Here is a 21474-nt window from a genome sequence, read left to right on the forward strand (position 1 = left end):
ACCCGGGATTTGAAAAAGCAATCAGCGCTCCGCCATTTTGCCCGTTGAGCCCAGGATCCCACTCTGGCCCTCCTCTCTATGGTCGTGGGATGACTGTAGCGGAAGCGGGTTTCTGTTGCGCGCGCAGCTTCGACTCTCCCTCTTCCGGCGCGGCCTTTTGCGGCACAAACCCAACGAAGGTGAGTTCTTTCGTTTGGGATCCCAAAACGATCTCGGAGGATCCGCGTCCATCCTCCCGCCTGAAGCAGTCGGGGAGCGGGCTGAAAGGAAGGAGAGGTGATCTAGGCCCGGATCTGGCTGGTGGGGGGCAAAAGATTTGTGTCACGAAATGGCTGTCGGGTCCAGTGAACGTCTAGGCGTTTTAAGGCGCGGGGGACTCTGAACAGAATAAACAGGCTCACGATCCGTTTCAGTTGGATCTAAAAAAAGACGTGCCTAATCGCAGGATTTGTAGGGAGGCTAGCAGGATTTAAGATGGGCAGCAGGCATAGTGGTCAATGCACAGCAATTTACTGGGAAGCTGCTTAACGTAAGTGGGGATTCCTTGCCCCTATGGCTCTATAACAGGGGCCTCCAACCATGGGCAACTTGAAGACCTGTGGACTTCAACTCCCAGAATTCCTCAGCCAGCTTTGCTGGCTGAGGAATTCTGGGAGTTGAAGTCCACAGGTCTTCAAGTTGCCCATGGTTGGAGGCCCCTGCTCTATAATTCAGATTTACACGAGGTCCTGATTGCCTCTGCTTCTTACAGGTCACAGTCTTCTAAGGTTGATGCGATTTGTAAATAGCATAAGCAAGAATGATCAAAGCACGAAACCGTGACTCAAAAACAGTTGGGGTGGAGTGTTTTAAAAGGGGGGAGGGGGAAGGGAGAACCAGGTCCTTTCATAGGTCTCTAAGTCAACAATCGTCCTTGCTTATTCCCAGCTAAAAGATCTAGTGCTTTGCAGCATGCTACATCCCTTCAAAGACTAGGCCAGCAGTGGCCATTCATTGCTATTCAGCCGACCCACTTTTCTCCCAACTCAGGGGTGGGCAAATATGGCCCCTTTAAGACCTGTGGACTTCAACTCCCAGAATTCCTGAGCCAGCTTGGCTGTCTCAGGAATTCTGGGAGTTGAAGTCCACAGGTTGTAAAAGGGCCACAGTTGTCCACCCCTGTCCCAACTTATACTGCCATTTCATCAGGGAAGAGACATCCAAAAGCAGGGAGTATGTCATTTCCACTTTTAAAAACCCCCAAGGCAAATTTTTCCCTTTGCTTAGAGCAAGTAAAATGATTGGGGTGGGGTGGGGTGGGGGGGAAGCAGCTTAGTGCATACACACAACATATATTGGTGGAATTTCCACTTACTACAGTAGCTGGTACAACTGCTTTTAAGCAATAACTTAAAGCTATACTGATGATGTACAGAAGAACTATGTTGGATCAGGTCTGTGTTTCTCACTCACCTGGCAAAGTTTATTTATTTATTTATTGGTTCAATTTATATGCCGCCCTTCTCTGAAGACTCAGGGTGGCTTACAATGCTTTTAAGCAATAGCCTTCATACTTTTGTATATACCTGCTTAGTAGGGCTTTTGCCCCCCCCCCCCAAGTGGTGTTCTTTTTTTATACAAAGTCAGCTTATTGCCCCCACAATCCGGGTCCTCATTTTACCTACCTCGGAAGGATGGAAGGCTGAGTCAACCTTGAGCCTGGTGAGATTCGAACTTGCAGTAATTGCAGGCAGCTGGCAGCTAAGTGCTATTTAACGGTACTTTAGTCCGCTGCTCCACCAAGGCTACTTTATACAAGTTGTATAAACTTCAACTCCCAGGATTCCCCCGGGGCTGTCTAGCCCAGTATTCTAGTGTTCCCATGTTGACCTGCTAGTTGTGTCGAGGAATTTTGTAAGTAGGGTATGAGTGGAAAACATCTTCCAATTTCTGTCTCTAAAACGTATTGAGAAGGGTGGTTCAGTGCTTTTTAATGACTGGCGGTATTTCCTATACTCCCCCTTTATTTTCTGGAAAAGGAGCTAATTGCCCAGGACGGGTTTTTTTCTACCAGTGGCTATTACTTGTCTTATTTCAATATTGATGCCAGGAAACAAAAGTTTAATGAAATTAATCATTTTTATAACTCGGTGTATTTATTATGAGGTTCGAAGTCAGGTTTGACCATTTGGATCGAACTCTTTTTAGTGGAGTGTTGTGCTGTTGAAATAGAACCGGGGATCTTTCTACAATGTTATTGAAAGACTAATCAATGGGAAAAAGTAAATTCATTAGTATAAATAATTACTGTGATTAGGAAGGACTGTGCTGGGCTTTGGAAACAAAAAGGTCCTTCAGATAGAGCACTTGAGTTTCTGCAACTAAGAAGTTGCAGTAACATCTGAGATTATACATGTAGTCCTCAATTTACAACAGTTCATTTAGTGACCGATCAAAGTTACAACGGCACTGAAAAAGTGACTTATGACCATGTTTCATACTTACGACCACTGCAGCCTCCCCATGATCATATGATCAAGGTTTGAATGCTTGGCAAGTGGCTCATGTTAATGACAGTTGCCGTGTCCTGGGGTCATGTGATCTCCACTTGTGACCTTCTGACAAGCAAAGTTAATGGAGAAGCCAGATTCACTTAACAACCATGTTTCTAATTCAGGAACTGCAATGAACTGCTCAATCGTGGTCGTAAATTGAGGACTATCTGTACTTGTGTACTCTGCTGCTATAGGGTCATCCCAGGAAAAGATATACTGATATATGGAGCTGCAGAGAATTTACATTCCAAAGGACCTTGCCTTCAGATCTGAAATGCTGCACATTCCTTGAAGAAAATTTACCGTATTTTCAGGCGTATAAGATGACTTTTTAACACTTGAAAATCTTCTCAAAAGTCGGGGGTCATCTTATACGCTGGGTGTCGTTCTCCTGTAACCAGGCAGACCAGCCCGAAAGGCTCTGATGAGCCAAGCTCTGACCATCCCAGCTGAGTTGCATGCTAATCAGGCAACTCAGCTTGGATCGCCAGAGCCATGTAAAAGAAAAAAATTTTCCCCCTCCAGCTTGCTTACCTTAGCTGCTAGTCGCAACGCTTGCCTTGCTTTGCTTGCCTGAATCCATTCCATCAGCAAGCAACTCCCTGCCTGCAATCAAGCTGGCAAGGAGTTGTGGACTTCAACTCCCAGAATTCCTCAGCCAGCAAAGCAAAGCTGGCTGAGGAATTCTGGGAGTTGAAGTCTACAAGTCTTAAAGTTGCCAAGGTTGGAGACCCCTGTTTACTATCAGTTTTTCCCCTTTGGGAGCTTTAAAAAAAATTGTTAATTGGGGTTTTTTTTAGTTGTTCTTTTTTAGACCTAGCCATTTATAGTTTAGGAAGTTTTAAATTTAGCTTTCATATAAAAATAAAATAAAATAATATTTGTGCAGCTTTCTGAGATTTAGTGTGTTTCTGTAGTGTTTCACTCTACACAAACACAAAATCTCACAAAGCTGTATGTGGAATTTTGTGTGTGTAAAGTGTGAAAGTTGTTTTTTTTGGGCTTTTTGTGGCTGTGTGAGCTTCCTGCTTGTTGCAGGGGCCATTTTGGGTCTAGCACAGCTGCTTTTACATTGTGGGTGAGCCAGTTGATATTTTTTAATTTTTATTTGGTGTGCGTTGGAAGAGGGGTAGTCTTATACAGTGAGTATAGCCCAAACCCTATATTTTAACAGGAAAAGTCGGGGGTTGTCTTATATGCCCAGTCGTCTTATACGCCAGAAAATATGGTAATTGGTAGCAGAGAGGGATTTTTATTTATTAGATTTTTATCCTGCCTTTATTACTTTATAGCAATAGCACTTAGACTTATATACCGCCTTACAGCCCTCTCTAAGCGGTTTACAGAGTCAGCCTCTTGCCCCCAACAATCTGGGTCCTCATTTTACTCACCTCGGAAGGACGGAAGGCTGAGTCAATCTTGAGCCTGGTGAGATTCAATCTGTCAAATTGCAGGCAGCTGGCAGTTAGCAGAAATAGCCTACAGTACTGTACTGTAACCACTGTACCACCATGGCTCATAAGTAACTCAAAGAAGTGTACACGCTCCTTCCTCCTACTTTTCCCACAAAAACAATCCTGTGAGGTAGTCCAGGAAAGGGTATTAGTCAAGTTGTTTGGCATGAATAGAAGAGCATGCTGTCTCTCATCTCTTTGGGCGAATTGGTGGAACAAAAGAGTACACGACTAATCATAACTTCTCTCTGCTCTTTTCTAGCCATGGCGATCCGATATCCAATGGCCGTTGGCCTGAATAAAGGCCACAAAGTGACCAAGAATGTATCAAAGCCACGACACTGTCGACGCCGTGGGGTAAGTTTGGATTTTGGAACAGATGGGAAAAGTACCACAGCAGTCCCCAATCTTTCTGGTTCCATGGACCAGCAACAGTGGGGGAGGGAAGGGATGGTTTTGCGCATGCAACCCAGTTTCCTGCACATGTATAAATAAAGTTTGGGTGGCCCGGATCCCAATGGCCCATGGACCGGTATTAGTCTGCAGCCTGGGGATTGGGGACCCCTGAAGTAGCAGACTTTGCAAGCCCTCCTCATTCCGAATCACCTTAAGTTCTTTGGGTTTGACCTCATTTGAAGGTTGCCATGAAAAAAGAAATGGCTAACAAGATTCTAATAGAAAAAGGCTGTGGCTTGTACCTAGGTGTTATATTAGTAACAAACATAGGAAGAGTGGTTTCAGTTGTTCAAGCTTGGTGAAGTTTCCTCAGAGTAGACAGCCCCCAGAAAATGGGCAGTCTGATCTGTTTCAAGAAAATTTCCAAATGAAGTCAGGATTACCGTATTTTTCGGACTATAAAATGCACCGGAGTATAAGACACACGAAGATTTTGAAGAGGAAAAGAAAAAAAAATAGTTTTTGCCCTCCGTGCGTCCCGTTTTTGCCCTCCCCAGCCCCCAGAAGCATTCTGCAGGCCCCCCAAGCCCTCTGCACGTCCCAATTTTGTAAAAAATGGGCCCCGTTATTGCCAAAATCAGGATGCGTGGGGCGGGGTTTCAGGAGGCCAAAAATGGCTGTATTTGGTTTATAAGAAACTTCCACCCTCTCTTTTTTGGTGGGGGAGTGCATCTTATACTCTGAAAAGTACAGTAGTTATTCTAAAAGAAGGTAATGGATTTTGGGATCACTCATTCAAATCCCGCATAACAATAGCACTTAGACTTATATACTGCTTCACAGTGCTTTACAGCCCTCTCTTAGCAGTTGACAGTGTCAGAATATTGCCCACAACCTGGGTCCTCATCTTACCCATCTTGGAAGGCTGAGTCAACCTTGAGCCTGTGAGACGCAAACTGCAGGCTACTTCTGCAGTCAGCAGAAGTAGCCTGCAGTACTGCGTTCTAACCACTGTGCCACCAGAGCTCTCATAAGAACTGTCCTTTTCAAAATCAGTGCAGATAGTTTTCATTTACCACTCACTCAGCAGCTGTACAAAGTTAACAACAGGATTGAACAAGCGGGATTGATGACTGGTCCTTGAAGTTGCAGCATTCCCACGATCGTGTAATCATGATTTGGGCACTGATCTATTATTGTCTCAGTCATCCAGGTCATGGTTGTTCCAAAGTGCTTTTCCAAAAGGCAAGTCCTCAAAAAAGTCCTGTTGCCTTTTGGAAAAGCACCTTTGGGACAGTTTGGGCACTTGGTCATGCCCGGTTCTGAACCAGCCACGGCCTGGATGTTAGGGACCCCTGTTATAGAAGAATGCTTGTAAATCACTCCACATTTGTTCTTCCAATCCTATCTTGGAGGATGCTTTGCAGCATCGTACACAGCTATCACAGCATGCAAGATAGTGAGAGTTTGGAGCAGTCTGTCCCAATACCTCTAGATGGAGTCTGCCTAGGACCGTGATGGCGAACCTATGGCACGCGTACCACAGGTGGCACGCGGAGTCATATCTGGGCACGCAAGTATTGCCCTAGATCAGCTCCAGCCCACATGCGTGCACTGGCCAGCTGACTTTTGGGCCTTTCGGGCCCACTGGAAGTCGGGAAACAGGCCGTTTCTGGCCTCCAGGGGAGTGGGGAAGGCTGTTTTCGCCCTTCCCAGGCCCCTAGAAAGCCTCTGGAGCCTTGAGAGGGCAAAAAATGGGCCTACCGTGCCCACCGTGCCATCATCTGCCAAAAGCGGGGTCGCACATGCATGCACGGGGGGTGGGGCACATTGAATTATGGGTGTGGGCATGTGCACGCTCGAACCCCCCCCCCCATTGCTTTTTGGCATGCGATGGCAAAAAGGTTAGCCATCACTGGCCTAGGACAACAGGCCTTTGACTTACCTCCTTGGTTCTTATTCTCTTATTGTTGTAGTCTTCCTATCCTGATGCTACCCTGGAATTCTGAAAGTTGTACATCTGGATGGCACCACCTTAGGGAAGGCTTTAAAGACATGCTAAAAGTAGAAGGCCCCTACGTGGGAACTTTTCTTTCTAATAACCAGTTGCGCCTCCTTATGGAAATCAGTTGCACTATTTTTTTTTTCCCCTCCCAACAGCGGCTGACCAAACACACCAAATTTGTACGGGACATGATCCGAGAAGTGTGCGGTTTTGCGCCATACGAGAGACGAGCAATGGAGTTGCTCAAAGTCTCCAAAGACAAGAGAGCTCTGAAGTTCATAAAGAAAAGGGTGAGTGTCGCGCAGAGCAGCTGGGTGGGTCTTTGGGTGTCTGTCAGGTTGTCCCTTGAAGGCAGAACCATCAGAGGACTATGTTTTTCCTTTGTGCTGTGTGGGGGGATTGTGTTCCTGCCCTTCCGTTCATTGCCACAGTGAACAAAGCGCCTGGAAGGAGAGGTCACATCACCCAGTTCCAGTTGAGAAAGGAGCCCCTTTGCCCCCTTTGCAGTTAAGATTAACCTAGCTGGTTTCAGTGCTATAAAGCGAAGCAGCATCAAGCCCGATTATCCCTTGGGTGACAGACCTCTAAAAATTGTCAGGAGGGCTGTTGGGCAAAGAATCCCAGAATTGGACCTTATCAACTTGCTTGTATTGCTCTCGAGAAAACTGCATGGTTGTGCTTATTTACGTCACGGGGAGTTGAGCTTGATTCAAGAGCTCCTTTCCTTGATCCAGAAATAACTAAGATCTGACGGCTGTTGTAAAAGTGGCTGGGAGGCAATCCAAAACAGCCAGGATAATTAAGTTGTTTGGCCCTGGTGAATACCAGCCATGTTCCAGTCAGGCCTAGCGTCTCTTAAGGCCTGGCCTTTTGTTACTCCAAAATGTTTTCCTTATCCTGGAAGAAACAGGGGAAGAGGATGAGGCTGGATCCCTGACATATTGGCCAGAATGATTTTTTTCCCCTTTTTCTTCTAATCAGCATATTCTCCAGACAGTTTCCATCACACGTCTGTTCTTTTCTGCCAAGTTTCTAGCTCTTAGATGCCAACACATTTTGCTCCTTATCCTCACAGGTAGGGACTCACATTCGTGCCAAGAGGAAGCGTGAAGAACTCAGCAACGTCCTGGCAGCCATGAGGAAAGCAGCAGCCAAGAAGGACTGAATTCTGCATCCTGGTTCCCAATAAAGCTTATTTCAGAAGCCCAGCAGTGTGTGGAATATTCTTTGGATTAGGTGGTTATAAATTCAGAGTTGAAAAGCTCACCTTGGGGTGGTTTAGGTCGTCATCATCACCCTGAAATGTACAGAGTTATGGAAGGGCTGTTTATGTAACATTAAACCATGCAGATCAACAAGACTTTAAGGTATACCACGTGTCTAAAGAATACATTTAGACATAGTGAAGTTTTGTTTGAGCTTTAGTATGTCATATGAGTGCAATTGCTATATCTTTTTACTTGATGTATAATTTAGCATATTGTGCCAAATACAGCACAGTGGGCAACAGATAATTCAGGTGACATCATTTTCCAGATGGGCAGCATTACCAGCTTGCTGGAGGGGTATCCTACTAAAGATTGGCTGATTTTGTTTTTGTCCCATGGGGAATAATCAAATTTATTATATCGAGATCTGTGTACAGGATATAAGTTTCTCCAACCCAAGCCTTTTGCCCTTATCACTGGTTATACTGTCCAGAGGCGATCTAAATATACTCCGCTTTTATTTCATAAAGTGCTAGTAGAAAAGTACCAAGAGACAACGGAATCTGGATTTTATAAGTTCTAATAAGAAAATACATTTGAGAAAGGCGAGGAGGAGCAGACTTCCTCACAGATCTTCAGTCTAGTCTTGTAGCCCTGGGTCACAGGAAACATTTTAATTGGTTCATAATTCAGATCGGTTGGAGTAGAATATATTGCAGAGTGACTAAAGGAATAGGAAACCAAAGCCATCATCATGGGCAGCAGGCCATCGCAGGAGTCAAACCCCCCCCCCCCTCTGCTGAGCCTGTACATGTTGCTTCCAGAGTGGGAAGGCGAGAGGGAACCCCAGCAGCGGTTCACCTTCCTGGAGAATCCGACTTGGAGAAAACGATGTCAAAGATTTCCTTATAATGTTCGACAAAATGTACTTCAAGTCCTTCCGTGATGAATTCAGCAAGGTCACAGTAATCTTTTTTGTTTTCTAATGGGAGAATGATACAGGAGACACCAGCTCTCTTGGCCTAGGGGGAAAAAGGGAGGAAATGTTGAGAAACAAGCTCTTCCCCCTGGCCTCGGGTTTCTGCCCTCCCATGGTCAGGCCCTGTGCTGTGCTCTTAACCCTGAGACCAGATCATAAAATATCTTATTAAGGAGAAGATATTCCAGGCTGTGAAAGTTAACCTGGAAACAGCAAACAGTTCTGTACTGTAATCTACAATCCCTTAAATTATTTTGATAGCTCAATCGTCAATATTTACATTGAATTGTATGTCAGGGTTCCAAGTAACACCCTGACCAAGTAAGACTCTTGAGGCAGGCATTTCCTCAAAGTTCCACTTGATTAGAGATGTCATATTGGCACATCTGGGAAAACCTGAATCCGAAAGTGTCCCAGGTTTTCCCCATCCAAAGGAAAGTCAAAGTCCCTTCCCCTGCACCATGTCCATCACATGGTCCAATCAGGCCACCATCCTAATGAGTTGTTTCCTAGTCACGCCTCTCCAGGTGCAGGCTGCACGTCCTTGACTCCCAGTGAAGGAATGTTGTTATGGCTATACATCTCACCCCGTCACCATCCGATCCCCCCTCCCACAGCATGCCCATCCACCCGAGTGTGGCGCCCTGAAGATCCAAAGAAAACGATGGCCTCCAGGGCTGACACTGTACCCTACTGTTTGTGATAAAAGGAGAAAGAAAAAGTACTGAATAGCTCCTAACTAGCAGCCACTATCAGATGGATCATGGGAGATCAAGAATGTATTACATAGCCCCTGAATAACCCAGTTCTCCAGTGCTCTACCCTTCCTTGGGCCTTCGTAGGTCATGATGCACATAAAAACAGTATTTTTAACAAGTAAAATCCAACTGAGCCAATTCAGCCCTTATAAATCCCCTCTGAAAAGTGTATTCAAGAACTTTTAAGCAACTTACCAATTGGTTTTAAATGACTGAGTTAATGTTCTAAGGTACACAGTAAAAATCCTTGCTGGATCAGATAAGGGCTATGGCAATCTCTTCCACCAGTAGATACACAGCGACCGACTAGAAATCTGATACCTCCCTAAGCACGGATCCTAATGTTGCTCTGATCCAAATCTCTGGCAACAGAAGACCACCCACAATGGGAAGAGGGATATAACAGACGGAAGAGATTTGCTCTACTCCCATTTTGTAGATTGCTTGGAAACCTGAATGCCATATAACCCTCTTGGATAAAGTGCAGGAATAGACACTGTGTGTAAACTTTACAACTGGGAAGCAAGCCATCAAGTTTTTCTGAACCAACTGCTAGCAGTGGAAGGACTGCGCGGTTTCCACTTACGGCAATGGTCTTCTCCTTGATGCCTCCCACAGGGAGAATCTTCCCGGTCAACGACACTTCCCCAGTCATGGCCACATTTTGCCTCACAGGCTGGTTTAGCGCCAACGACAATAAGGCAGTTACAATCGTGCAGCCAGCACTGGGCCCATCTTTCGGGGTGGCACCCTGTGAATGGAAAGAAACAAGACAACCTGTTTGTTGACTGAAGATGACAATCAACTTTTTAACAGACACGCGGAATCCAAAGGTAAGCCACACAGGCACACAACTGCCCCATGTAAATGAGGAGCCAATCTCTAGCTAAAAATGTTTGCATGGGGCCAAACCACCAAAGGAGCTGAGAGTGAATTTTTATTAGGGCAAGACAACTCATTCCCAATCAGCACAGTATTAACTAGGTTTCTAGAAATTAAAAGTCTAAGGGGGGGGGTAGAGCAAGGAAGGAACAATTTGCTGAGGTGCACTTTGAAAACTGAAATTTGTTTATCTTTCATTTTATTGCATTTGCAACTGCTTTTGATGTAGTTTCATAGATAAGCGAAAGCAAGCACCAATTACTTCCTCCCTTAACAGTATAAAGATTATACTCTTTATAAACTTTCTCACCCCTTGTCTATGTAGTTATCTTAACAGAACAATTAATTCAGATAAAAGATCTATGGACAACATACATTAAAGAAATCTAATCAAATAAAACAACAAAAAAGGGCTTATCTCCAAACTTCAACTGCAGTTTAGCAAATTTCTGATCTACCTTTAGACCTTTCAATGTATCCTCCCTGACTCTACAATTTTTATACCATAATAAATACTGTTCCAACTTCCTGGATTCTAATTTTTTTTCTCAGTTGTAACTTCATTCCTGAGTTTGTTCCCCCAATATTTTTTAACTTTACTCTCTCTGCTTTTTCTATCCTATTGTTCCTTTGTACTTTTCCTCAACCTGAAAGTATTTTTAACCGGATTATCAGATTATAGTGTGTTCAAAAGTGAACTATTAATCTGCACCACAAAGGTTTTTTATGTTCCAGGTTAATAATTATTAGCAATGTGTTTATAAAGTTCTTTTGACAGAAATGCACATTCTTTTTGCTCATATTCATAAAGAACTGATCCACGGGCCAAGTTAAATTGATTAAGCCCTTAAAACTGCCATAAAGCAACAGAACGACAACAGCTTCTATTATTTTATTTATTATCCTGTTTTCTGTTCTGTTTTCCACCTGGTTCTCAAGACTACTTTTCCCAAAGATATTTATTACTCATTGGGAGACTGATGCGGGGGTGTGTGGGGTGTGGGTGACAATCTGGCAGGAATGGCTGATTATAGAAAGTAAATAAAACCGCCACCTTCGTTCAGAATAGCCATGCATTCTGTGATCAGATCAAAACTTGAAGAAAGAGCAAGCAAAGTTTCTTATTACAACTAAGTATTTTGGAATAGACTTGTGAAATCCAATGTGTACAGGAAATGTCATCATGCTCCTGGAAGCACATGAAACCTTACAGTAAAGGAAAAACTCCTGCGACCTCTACTGGTAGGCAGATGAATAACAGCTATGCAAAACATCATGGAGAGAATGGGAAGGCTTATGCAGATTTCAATCCAATCACAGTCAGAATACTCATACAGGCATTCAAGAAATGCATATGGGTAAAAAGTTTTCAAAATTTCTGACTTATTTGATAACAGACGGCTACCTCCTTGGACAATGAACGTAAGAATATTCACAGAATAAGTCTGATAAGATTACAAACAATATCTACTACAAAATGGGTGACATGCTCAGCAGCTTGAGTTTGCTCACAGTTACCAAAATGTTGCTTTGAAAAGGTGGGCTTTTGCCTTGACTTTTCCTGGCTTATCGCTTCTCGGCCTTTTGGCTAAGATCAAGTGTAGTATCTGTTCTTATCAGTTTAATATCTGATATGTTCTCTATTTGAGAGCTATGTATTAAATGGGTTTTTGGAACTGGGAGATGGACTAAGGGCTTGCTCTATCCACTCCAAGCATCAGCCTGGTATTGCAGTACTTCCAGGAATGGTGCCCCTCCCTTGGGGGAGAATATAACTGTTCAAAAAAATAGAACGTAATTGCTTTGGTGAAAAGATGGGTTATATACCAGGTTGTAAGAAAGGAAGTGTAAGTTTTTACATGCAGCCGGGTAAGTCATTAACTGTTGTTTTACACGCAACCAGTGCGCAAGACTATCTGGTTTATCTGACTATATGGCTTAGGACCTGGTTATCTACGGGACCGCCTGCTACCACCAATAGCCTCCCACCGTCCAGTACGCTCCCATAGAGAGGGGCTCCTCCGGGTGCCGTCGGCCAAACAATGTCGACTGGCGGCCCCTAGGGGGAGAGCCTTCTCTGTGGGGACACCTACGATCTGGAACGAGCTTCCCCCGGAGATACGGAGGATCCCGGATCTGCACACCTTCCGTCGTGCGCTTAAAACGTTTTTATTTCATCAAGCTGGCCTGGCCTAAATCTTCTCCTCTTTTAAATTTAAATTTTAAATACAAATTTTAATCTGTTTAATTATGGGGTATTTTGAAATTCAGCCAAATTATTTAATTCGTTTTAATCTATTTTAAATTTTGTATCTCTGTGTTTTATCTTCTGGCTGTTCACCACCCTGAGTCCTTCGGGAGAAGGGCGGTATAGAAATTTAATAAAATAAATAAATAAAATAAAATCTCCCTTCACTCAATGTAGTCCAAGCTAAAAGGTTGAACATGCCTACCTTAAAGCATAATATAAACCTTCCACTGCAGCATATATCTATATATATATATACAGTTAACTACTCTATGTAACCCTCCCATCCCAATTCATAGATTCTTGTTTTCTTTTGTGGAATACCATAAAAAAACAGGTTTTATCAAATATTAACTGTCTAAAGTCCCCACCATTGTTATTTTGAGAAGATTCCAGGAATCCTGAAGAGATTTCTGGGAATCTTATTTCCCAAAAGCCTCCTCCTGCTGCGCCTTCCCCACCCCATGTATCCTTGAATATGATATATGAATTTTTTGCAAATGTTTTTGGGCCCTCTTACAAATATTCTCAAGGCAGATCTCTCTCCTAGTAAAGCATTAAGCACGGTACTTTACATAAGAAGATTTCTGTCATCCAAAAGTAACATCCTTGCTGGAATGAAAAATGTATCCCGTAGTTAAGATATAGGAGGAAACTGAGGGTTTGCAGCAAGTCTACTTCCCTGTGTTCCAACATGATAGTAAGAAAAGTTGCAATAACAATTTCTCAGCTACCCAACGGCCTAAGGGACAAAAAAGTTCAGTGGGGATTTTTAAGATTGGAGTTCCGTAAGTGTAAATGAACAAACTGTATTAACTTCATTACTGAGAAAAGCATAAGTAAACAAGTTTCCATCCAGAGCCAAATGCTAGGACCTGAAGACAAGGCCTGTTTTAATACAAACTTATTGCTACGAAACTTCAGAATCTATTCAGGAAACAGGTGCATCCCAAGCTCATAAGAGAAAATCTAGAAACAAAGTAGGCATGATTAAAAGAGAACTAGTTTGGTGTGATTTCAGGCTTGAAACCTGAAACTAGCTTTAGGCAAAAACAAAAACAAAAAAACCCCTAGTCCTCTTTAAGGAACAAAGCCAGCTGGATGACTCTGTATTAATCCTCCTCTTTCCGCCAGGAAACCAGCACGGACTTAACCAGATAGTCACCGGGGGTCAAGTCTGACTTGAAGGTAACTGCCCCCCCCAAAGTTGTCTAGACGTGCATAACAACAAACTCCACCTGCTCTGTGTAGGAAAGAGGGGAACAAACAACTTGCTCAGTATCAACAAACCCTGATTGTTGGGCAGTTGGGAATGGAGCTGAGCACTGTCAGGGTCAACCATAAATTCCATTTTACTATGAAATGCACGTCATGCTAAATAGAGAACAGAATAGAAAGATTGTGATGTGGGCTGAGTACCTCTGGCACATGTACATGGATGTGGGAGGACATCAAGAAGTCATTGGTGGGCATCTTCTCCATCAGAAAAGCCCGGGCAAACGTGTAGGCAATTTTGGCACTCTCCTTCATCACATCTCCCAGTTGACCTGTCATTTCAAGAGTCCCATCTTTGCTTTCCTTGTCTTTGGGACGCCGGAGAGAGGTCTCTATGAACAAGGTTGAGCCGCCTGAAGAGAAAAGCCAAACCAAATGTGAAATCCATTCTGGACTCAACTCTACCGCCTAATAAAGCAAATTGTTCTTGGTTATAATCCAATTCACTAGCTTCATCTTTTGTTTTGCAACCAAAGTAAATGAAAACTTGATTTATAATGTGCCCCCCCCATATTAGGGCATGATCTAACAAATCAAAACTAAGACATTGGAAAGAAGCAACGAATGGGTAATGTTTGGGAAAGGATGGTGGCCATCTACTAGGAAGTTCTTCAACCAGGCCTCAATGGAGCCTCCTTCTTCTAGCTTCATGACTTAGGAGACAAGCTATAGAATAAGTTTACTGTATGAAAGTACCAGGAATCTATACAGGTACCATGTTTCTCCAAAAAGACGACCCACCTTGAAAAGAAGCCCTATCACATTTTTGAGCGGATGTGATCAAATTAAGCCCCACTCACAAAATTAGCCCTAAGTGGAGCTGCCCTACTTACCAGGCCTCACACACCCTGACACCTGCCTCACCTTCTTCTGCGTCCATTTGCCGCCACTCGCACGCATCGCTCTGGCCTCCATTTTGCCTTCAGATGCCTTCCGGCAGGCATCTGAACACAAAACAGAGGCCGGGGTGATGCATATGAGTGGCGGCAAGTGGACGCAGAAGAAGTGGGCCAGTAGCGGGCTCCTGCTGGGTGGTGCTGTTGGTGCCACTGCCGCAAAGTGAGTCAATAATTAGAACCCTCCAAAAAGAAGGCCTAACCGTTTTTTCGGGGGTCAAAAGAAAATAAGACCCGGCCTTCTTTTTGGAGAAACACGGTATTGACTTATGACTGGTCGCTCAGCGACCATTCAAAATTACGACAGACCCCCCCAAAAAAGTACAGGTAATCCTCGATTTAACAACAGTTCATTTAGTGACCATTCAAAGTTACAAAGGCATTGAAAAATGTGACTTATGACCATTTTTCACTCCTATGACCATTGCAGCATCCTCATGGTCACATGATCAAAATTCAGATGCTTGTGGTTCAGATTTGTGGTGGTTGCAGTGTCCCGGGGTCATGTGATCAGCTTTCGCGACTTTCTGACAAGCAAAGTCAAAGGGGAAATTCAGATTCACTTAACAACTATGGCAAGAAAGGTCCTAAAATGGGGCAAACTCACTTAAATGTTTCACTTAGCAACATAAATCTTGGGCTCAATTGTGGTCATAACTCAAGGACTACCTGTATTTACGAACCAGATTCGAAAGTTCAATGGGACCCACCTCCTGTGGTCACATGGACACATTTTGGATGCTGGGCAACTGGCATGCATTTACAGCCGTTTGGAGCAGCCTGTGGTCACATAACTGTGATTTATGTTTTTTTTTCTGGAAACCAGCATTTACTTCTGGTTTCTGGCAACAAATGCCCCATTGCAAACAATGGCTTCACTTAACGACTGATGCAAAGAAAGTCAAAAAAGTTGGGTTGGTCATATGATGACCCACTTAAGAACTGTCATGACTTATGACTGTAATTGCGGGCTCAATTACTGTTGTAAGCTGAGGACTATCGTACTTCTACCCTTCAGAATCCCATCTCCTATCAAAGGGTCATGAGAGGCTAAATATCCACTCTGCTCTCCATAACCCTGAGTTTCCTCCAAAGGTATTCAAACTATTTTGTGTCAACAAATTCCATGCTATTTCTCTCCTTGTCTGTCTTTGACTCTCCAGGCGTATCAGTTTCATTGGAGGATCCTGAGTGCTAGCACCGTGAAAAGAAAACATTTCCTGCTATTTCCATTTTCTGTACATGCTTGCTTTATATATATCCATCATCCCTTTATCCTGGCCTAAGTTGCCCTTCCTAGCCCCCCTTCCCGCATTGTCCACCTTAAAATCGGAAACAGAAGAAATGAGCATTCGATCAAGACCGGTGCCCGTGCTGAGACTTGAACCATCCGATGGCAGCCTCACCCATTGCTGTCCAAGCGAGGCCCATCACCACCCCGGGAGGAGTCACATCGTACATCCGATCAACCGTGAAAATGGGCTTCCCAACGAAGTCCTGAAGATTTTCGGGCGTTACGTCAACTTTCTCCTTTTCTCCACTGACAATTTTGTATGCAGATTTCCGAAGTACCTGAGCGTGTGGGAAAGAGGGCGGGAAAGAGGGCGGATGAAGCCCGTGAGAAAATACACACAGGTAGTCTCAATGCCGCTCCCTCAAAAGATACGATTGCCTCACCTTCTCTATTTGTTTCTGGAGGTTCCTCACGCCACTCTCCCTGCAGTACTGCTTAATGAGGACTGTCAGCACATCCTGCGTGATGCTGGTCTTGCTTTCATCCAATCCACAGAGTACACGAGCTTGAGGAACCAAATATCTCTGGCAGGAAAGAAGAAGAAAGGCCCTAAATTATCAAATCCAAACTTCAGGGGGATTTAGGAGTTCCTAATAGCAATAGCACTTAAGACTTATATACTGGCCCCTAGTGGTTTACAGCACTCTCTGGGAGGTTTACAATGTCAGTCAGCACATTGCCCCAACTATTGGGGTCCTCATTTTACCGACTTCAGAAGGATGGAAGGTTGAGTCAACCTTGAGCCCGTTAGGATCGAACACCAGGCTGTGGGCAGAGTTAGCCTGCACTTTAACCACAGGGCTGTGTCCTACTCAGTGTGCAAGTTTCAACAGGCCCACTTCAAACTAATTTATGGATCATCCTTGTAGCTCTCCATTTTTATGTATAAATATCTCCCATCCTTTATCTGATGATGTTTGGATATTCTTACTAATACAGAATAGAGCAAAATATCAATGTATATTATCCACGATTACAATTGACGAGACTGTACTAGGTTTCCACTGCCCTGGTATAAATCAGGACTCACCCATGCCAAATTTAAATTGAACAGAAAGAGACGCAGCAGATAAAAACTAGTCTAAAACCAAGCTGGTGGCATTACCTCTGCTATTGCCAGTTTCTCTTGGGCGACGTATCCTGAAACGTTGATCATCTCCATCCTGTCTCGCAGGGGCTCTGGGATTGTTTCTGTCACATTGGCTGTGCAAATGAAAAGCACCTGGGCGGAAGGGAAAGAAAAGAAGAGCAAGCCAATAAGATCTGGGTCTAGGGAAAAAGCCTTCTGGTTCAGGGCAAAAGTCTTTCTGGTCAAGTCCCAAAGAGGCAACTGGACTTTCTGATTTTTCTTTGAAGATGTTACGCTTCTCATCCAAGAAGCTTCTTCAGCTCTGACTGGATGGTGAGGAATGGAAGGATTTCTGCAAGGAATATAAATCCTGGGCTTTTCGAGAGAGTGAGAAGAAACACAGACACAGAGAGATACACACACAGAGAGAGATATAGAGAGAGAACACAGAGAGAGAGAGAGATACAGAGAGGGGGAGAGAGGGAGAGAGATTACAGAGAGAGGGGAGAGGGAGAGTGGGAGAGAAACAGAGAGATAGAGGTGGAGAGATAGAGAGACCCAGGGATACAGAGAGAGGGAGAGGGAGAGGGGGAGAGATATAGAGATACAGAGAGAGGGGGGAGAGAGGGGAAGATAGAGGGGGAGAGAGATACAGAGAGAAAGGGGGGAGAGAGAGAGACACACACACAGACAGAGATACAGAGGGGGGAGAGAGATGGGAAGAGATACAGATACACAGAGAGGGGGAAATAGAGAAAGAGACAGAGAGATACAGAGGGGGGAGAGGGGGAGATACAGAGGGAGAGGGAGACATAGATACAGAGGGGGGAGAGACATAGAGAGAGACACACAGAGAGGGGGAGAGAGATACATAGAGAAGGGGGAAGATAGGGAGAGGGAGGAGAGAGACAGATACGGAGAGGGGGAGAGAGAGGGGGGAAGAGGGAGAGAGACAGAGATACAGAGTTGGGGAGAGGGGAAGAGGGAGAGGGGGGAGAGATAGAGAAGGAGAGGGGGGAGAGTGACAGAGATACAGAGAGAGGGGGGAGAGAGAGGGGAAGATAGGGAAAGGGAGACATAGATACAGAGAGAGAGAGAGAGAGGGTTTTGTGATGCCTGGTGCTCTGCCCTAATGACTGGCTGGGTAGGCGTGGCTGGGGGTGGTCATGTGACTGGGTGGGAGTGAGTGATGTCGAGTTGGCCACGCCTGCCCAGGTTTTGTGGCTCCCTGTGGTTTTTTTTTTTTTTGTGGGAAACGGGCCCAAATGGTTCTTTTGAGTGTTTAAGGTTGCAGACCCCTGAGTTAGGGTAATGAAACGTCTACAAGGAAACAGCTCAGAGAGCATCAAAGACCCCTTATTTATTTATTTATTTATTTATTTATTTGTTTGTTTGTTTGTTTGTTTGTTTGTTTGTTCGATTTATATGCCGCCCTTCTCCGGAGACTCAGGGTGGCTTACAATGTGTTAAGCAATAGCCTTCATACTTTTGTATATACCTGCTTAGTAGGGCTTTTGGGGCCCCCCTAAGCGGTGTTCTTTTTTATACAAAGTCAGCTTATTGCCCCCACAATCTGGGTCCTCATTTTACCTACCTCGGAAGGATGGAAGGCTGAGTCAACCTTGAAGATTTCAACCTTGAACTACAAATATTCTCCTTTATTGGTACTAACTCTTCTTTCCCAGAGGCTGGGAAATCCAATGGGGAAAACCATACCTTGGAGAGATCCACGGCCACATCCAGGTAGTGATCCAGGAAGTTGGCATTCTGTTCTGGGTCCAGCAGCTCGAGGAGAGCGGAAGAAGGGTCTCCTTGATAGCCTCGCCCTATTTTATCCACCTGCATCACAGAAAGAATAAGTCCGTTGCTGTCACCCAACAGAATAAACCAGAAACAAAACAAAGGGAGCCAAATAACTGCAAGGCTGCATTTGGAAAACTGCCAGGAAGGAGGCTCATCTGCCCTCACCTCATCGATCAGGATCAAAGGGTTTTCCGTCTTAGTCTTCTTCAGGCACTGAATGATTTTCCCCGGCATGGCTCCCACGTAGGTCCGCCTGTGTGGAAAGAACTGCAGTCAAATGACCAATATAGGCATGCAGACTGATATTCCTTGATGCACAGAAGGCGTTTGATAATGTGAACTGGCAATTCATGTTGGCGCAATTAAAAGTTATGGATTTGGGGGAGAGATTTACTAATGTGAATAAAACGATGTATTATAAACAATCGGCAAAAGTGAGGTTAAATGGAGATTATGACGGAAAAAGGTTAATATTATGAAAGGTACAAGACAGGGATGTTCTCTATCCCCACTATTATTTGTACTGACGCTGGAAGTATTAAATAGAAATACAAGACAGGATAAAGAGATAAAAGGTATGGAAATTAAAAAGGAGGAATACAAATTACAGGCATTTGCAGACGATTTGGTGTTTATTTTAGAAGATCCACAAGATACAGGGCCAAAACTCTTAGAAAGAATAGAAGAATATGGTGAGGTGGCAGGATTGAAAATGAATAAAGACAAAACTAAGATATTAGTGAAAAACGTTACAGAGAAGCAGAAAAGGCATGCAGAGCAGATAAGATAGAATACTTGCTTGTTTTTAAAAGTCCCCTCTTGAGAGTCCATGGGCGAGGATTAGCAATAGCAATAGCCCTCTATATATACCACTCCACAGAACTTTATAGCACTCTCTCAGTTTACAGAATCAGCCTATTGCCCCCCAACAATCTGGGTTTGTGTTTTACGGACCTCGGAAAGATGGAAGGCTGAGTCAACCTTGAGCCCCATTAGGATTGAACTGCAGGCTGTGGACAGAGTCAGCCTGCAATTCAGCATTCTAACCACTGCTCCACCAGGACTCCTATTAGTATTAGATCTTCAAGTGTGAAATATACTGGTAGGACCGAGCATTCGGCAACAACTAAGACTTGACTCTCCTGAAACATTGGGCACCATTTTGAAAAAGACCAAAGGTTCTGATTTTCATTTGCTTGGGAAAAGATTAAGCGTATAAGGTAAAGGTAAAGGTTCCCCTCGCACATATGTGCTAGTCGTTCCCGACTCTAGGGGGCGGTGCTCATCTCCATTTCAAAGTTGAAGAGCCAGCGCTGTCCGAAGACGTCTCCGTGGTCATGTGGCCGGTGTGACTAAACGCCAAAGGCGCACAGAACACTATTCCCTTCCCACTGCCGACCTTTCGATCGACAAGCTCAGCGTCTTACCCACTGAGCCACCGTGTCCCTATTGTGACACCGCGTCCCTAAAAGAGTTATATGGACAGTCAAAAGTCTCAATTTACACGATCAGATCCATGCAAAGACCACGTAGGTCTTTGCATTGTGCAGGTAGTCCACGACTTACGACCACAACTGAGCCCAAAATTTCTATTGTTATGGGAGACATTTGTTAAGCGGATTTTGCCCCATTTTATGACCTTCCTTGCCACAGTTGTTAAATGAATCCCTGCAGTTGATAAAAGTTAGTAACCCGATTGTTAAGTGAATCTGGCTTCCCTATTGACTTTGCTTGTCAGAAGGTTACAAAAGCGGATCACATGACCTCCCCCCCCCCCCGCCCCGGGACACTGCAAAGATCAGAAATATGAACCAGTTGCCAAGCCTCTGAATTTTGATCATGTGACCATGGGGATGCCGCAAAGGTTGTAAGTGTGAAAAATGGTCATGTCACTTTTTTCAGTGCCGTTGTAACTTTGGTCACTAAATGAACTGTTGTAAGTGGAGGACTACCTGTATATACAGGTAGTCCTCGACTTATGATCATTTGAAATTACAAAGAATCTCTCTGGGAGGTACTTATAACCCAGATTCAATGTTCCAATGGTCAGAGCCCCCAAACACAGACATATAATCGCATTTTGGATGCCCAGCAACTGGGCTGCATTTACAGCCATTTGCAGGGTGTTGCATCACATGCCGTTCTATGATGGTTTGCCAAAAAACAGGCATATATTTTCAGCAAAAACGGCTCATAGGGAATCACGGGTTTGTTTAACCCTGCTGCAAAAAAGATTGTAAAAATTTGTATGGGTGAGCCAAGTTATGGTCATGAGTTACAACAGCGATGGGCAGGCTCCATTGTGGTTGTATCTTGAGGACTACCTGTCTGTAGAGATTGTCAGCCATCCAGATCATGGCTTGTCCCAAAGGTGCTTTTTCAGGAGGCAACTGAAGTTCCTTCTTTTTTCTTTTGAAGAGCATTTCGCTTCTCATCCAAGATGAGTCTGAGGACACAGATAAACCTCCAAATGCTTCAGTGACCCTCTAAAAGGATGCAGATGACCAGCTGTCTGCAAGGAATATAAATCCTTCCATTCCCCACTATCCTGTCAGAGCTGAAGAAGCTTCTTGGATGAGAAGAGAAACATCTTCAAAGAAAAAAAACAAGAAAGGCCAGTTGCCTCCTGAAAAAGCACCTTTGGGTTGAGGACTACCTGTATTGTATATTATA

The 21474-nt window shown here is 44.2% G+C and overlaps 2 protein-coding genes and 1 non-coding gene across 5 annotated transcripts in view; 2 read left to right on the forward strand and 1 right to left on the reverse strand.

The window, feature by feature from the left end:
• Positions 1-96: 96 nt before the first annotated feature.
• On the forward strand, positions 97-7597 carry RPL36 (ribosomal protein L36). 2 transcript variants are annotated; one of them, XM_070931740.1, is made up of 4 exons: positions 97-179; positions 4251-4345; positions 6545-6679; positions 7465-7597. In XM_070931740.1, the coding sequence occupies exons 2-4, from the start codon at positions 4253-4255 to the stop codon at positions 7552-7554; spliced, it is 318 nt and encodes a 105-aa protein (XP_070787841.1). In that variant the 5' UTR covers positions 97-179; positions 4251-4252; the 3' UTR covers positions 7555-7597. The 2 variants fall into 2 exon arrangements, with proteins under 2 accessions (XP_070787841.1, XP_070787842.1); XM_070931741.1 differs by lacking the exon at positions 97-179 and adding an exon at positions 203-276.
• Positions 7598-8037: 440 nt separating this feature from the next.
• The window catches only part of LONP1 (lon peptidase 1, mitochondrial), a 33351-nt gene continuing 19914 nt past the window's right edge, over positions 8038-21474 (reverse strand). For both annotated transcript variants that reach the window (XM_070943473.1, XM_070943466.1), the window contains 8 exons: positions 18967-19054; positions 18715-18837; positions 17035-17151; positions 16313-16453; positions 16042-16207; positions 13884-14092; positions 9921-10085; positions 8038-8619 (listed from right to left, as the gene is read on the reverse strand). In XM_070943473.1, the coding sequence (XP_070799574.1) occupies positions 8455-8619; positions 9921-10085; positions 13884-14092; positions 16042-16207; positions 16313-16453; positions 17035-17151; positions 18715-18837; positions 18967-19054 (1174 nt within the window). In that variant the 3' untranslated portion in view covers positions 8038-8454. The remainder of the gene's footprint in view (positions 8620-9920; positions 10086-13883; positions 14093-16041; positions 16208-16312; positions 16454-17034; positions 17152-18714; positions 18838-18966; positions 19055-21474) is intronic.
• LOC139309166 (U2 spliceosomal RNA) lies at positions 11785-11975 on the forward strand. The gene has a single exon (XR_011599823.1). It is a non-coding gene; the product is annotated as a U2 spliceosomal RNA (small nuclear RNA).

The sequence above is a fragment of the Pituophis catenifer genome, unplaced genomic scaffold, assembly GCF_029215685.1.
Source record: "Pituophis catenifer annectens isolate HBS135680 unplaced genomic scaffold, rPitCat1.0.hap2 SCAF_1, whole genome shotgun sequence".
In the NCBI taxonomy this organism is placed as follows: domain Eukaryota; kingdom Metazoa; phylum Chordata; class Lepidosauria; order Squamata; family Colubridae; genus Pituophis; species Pituophis catenifer.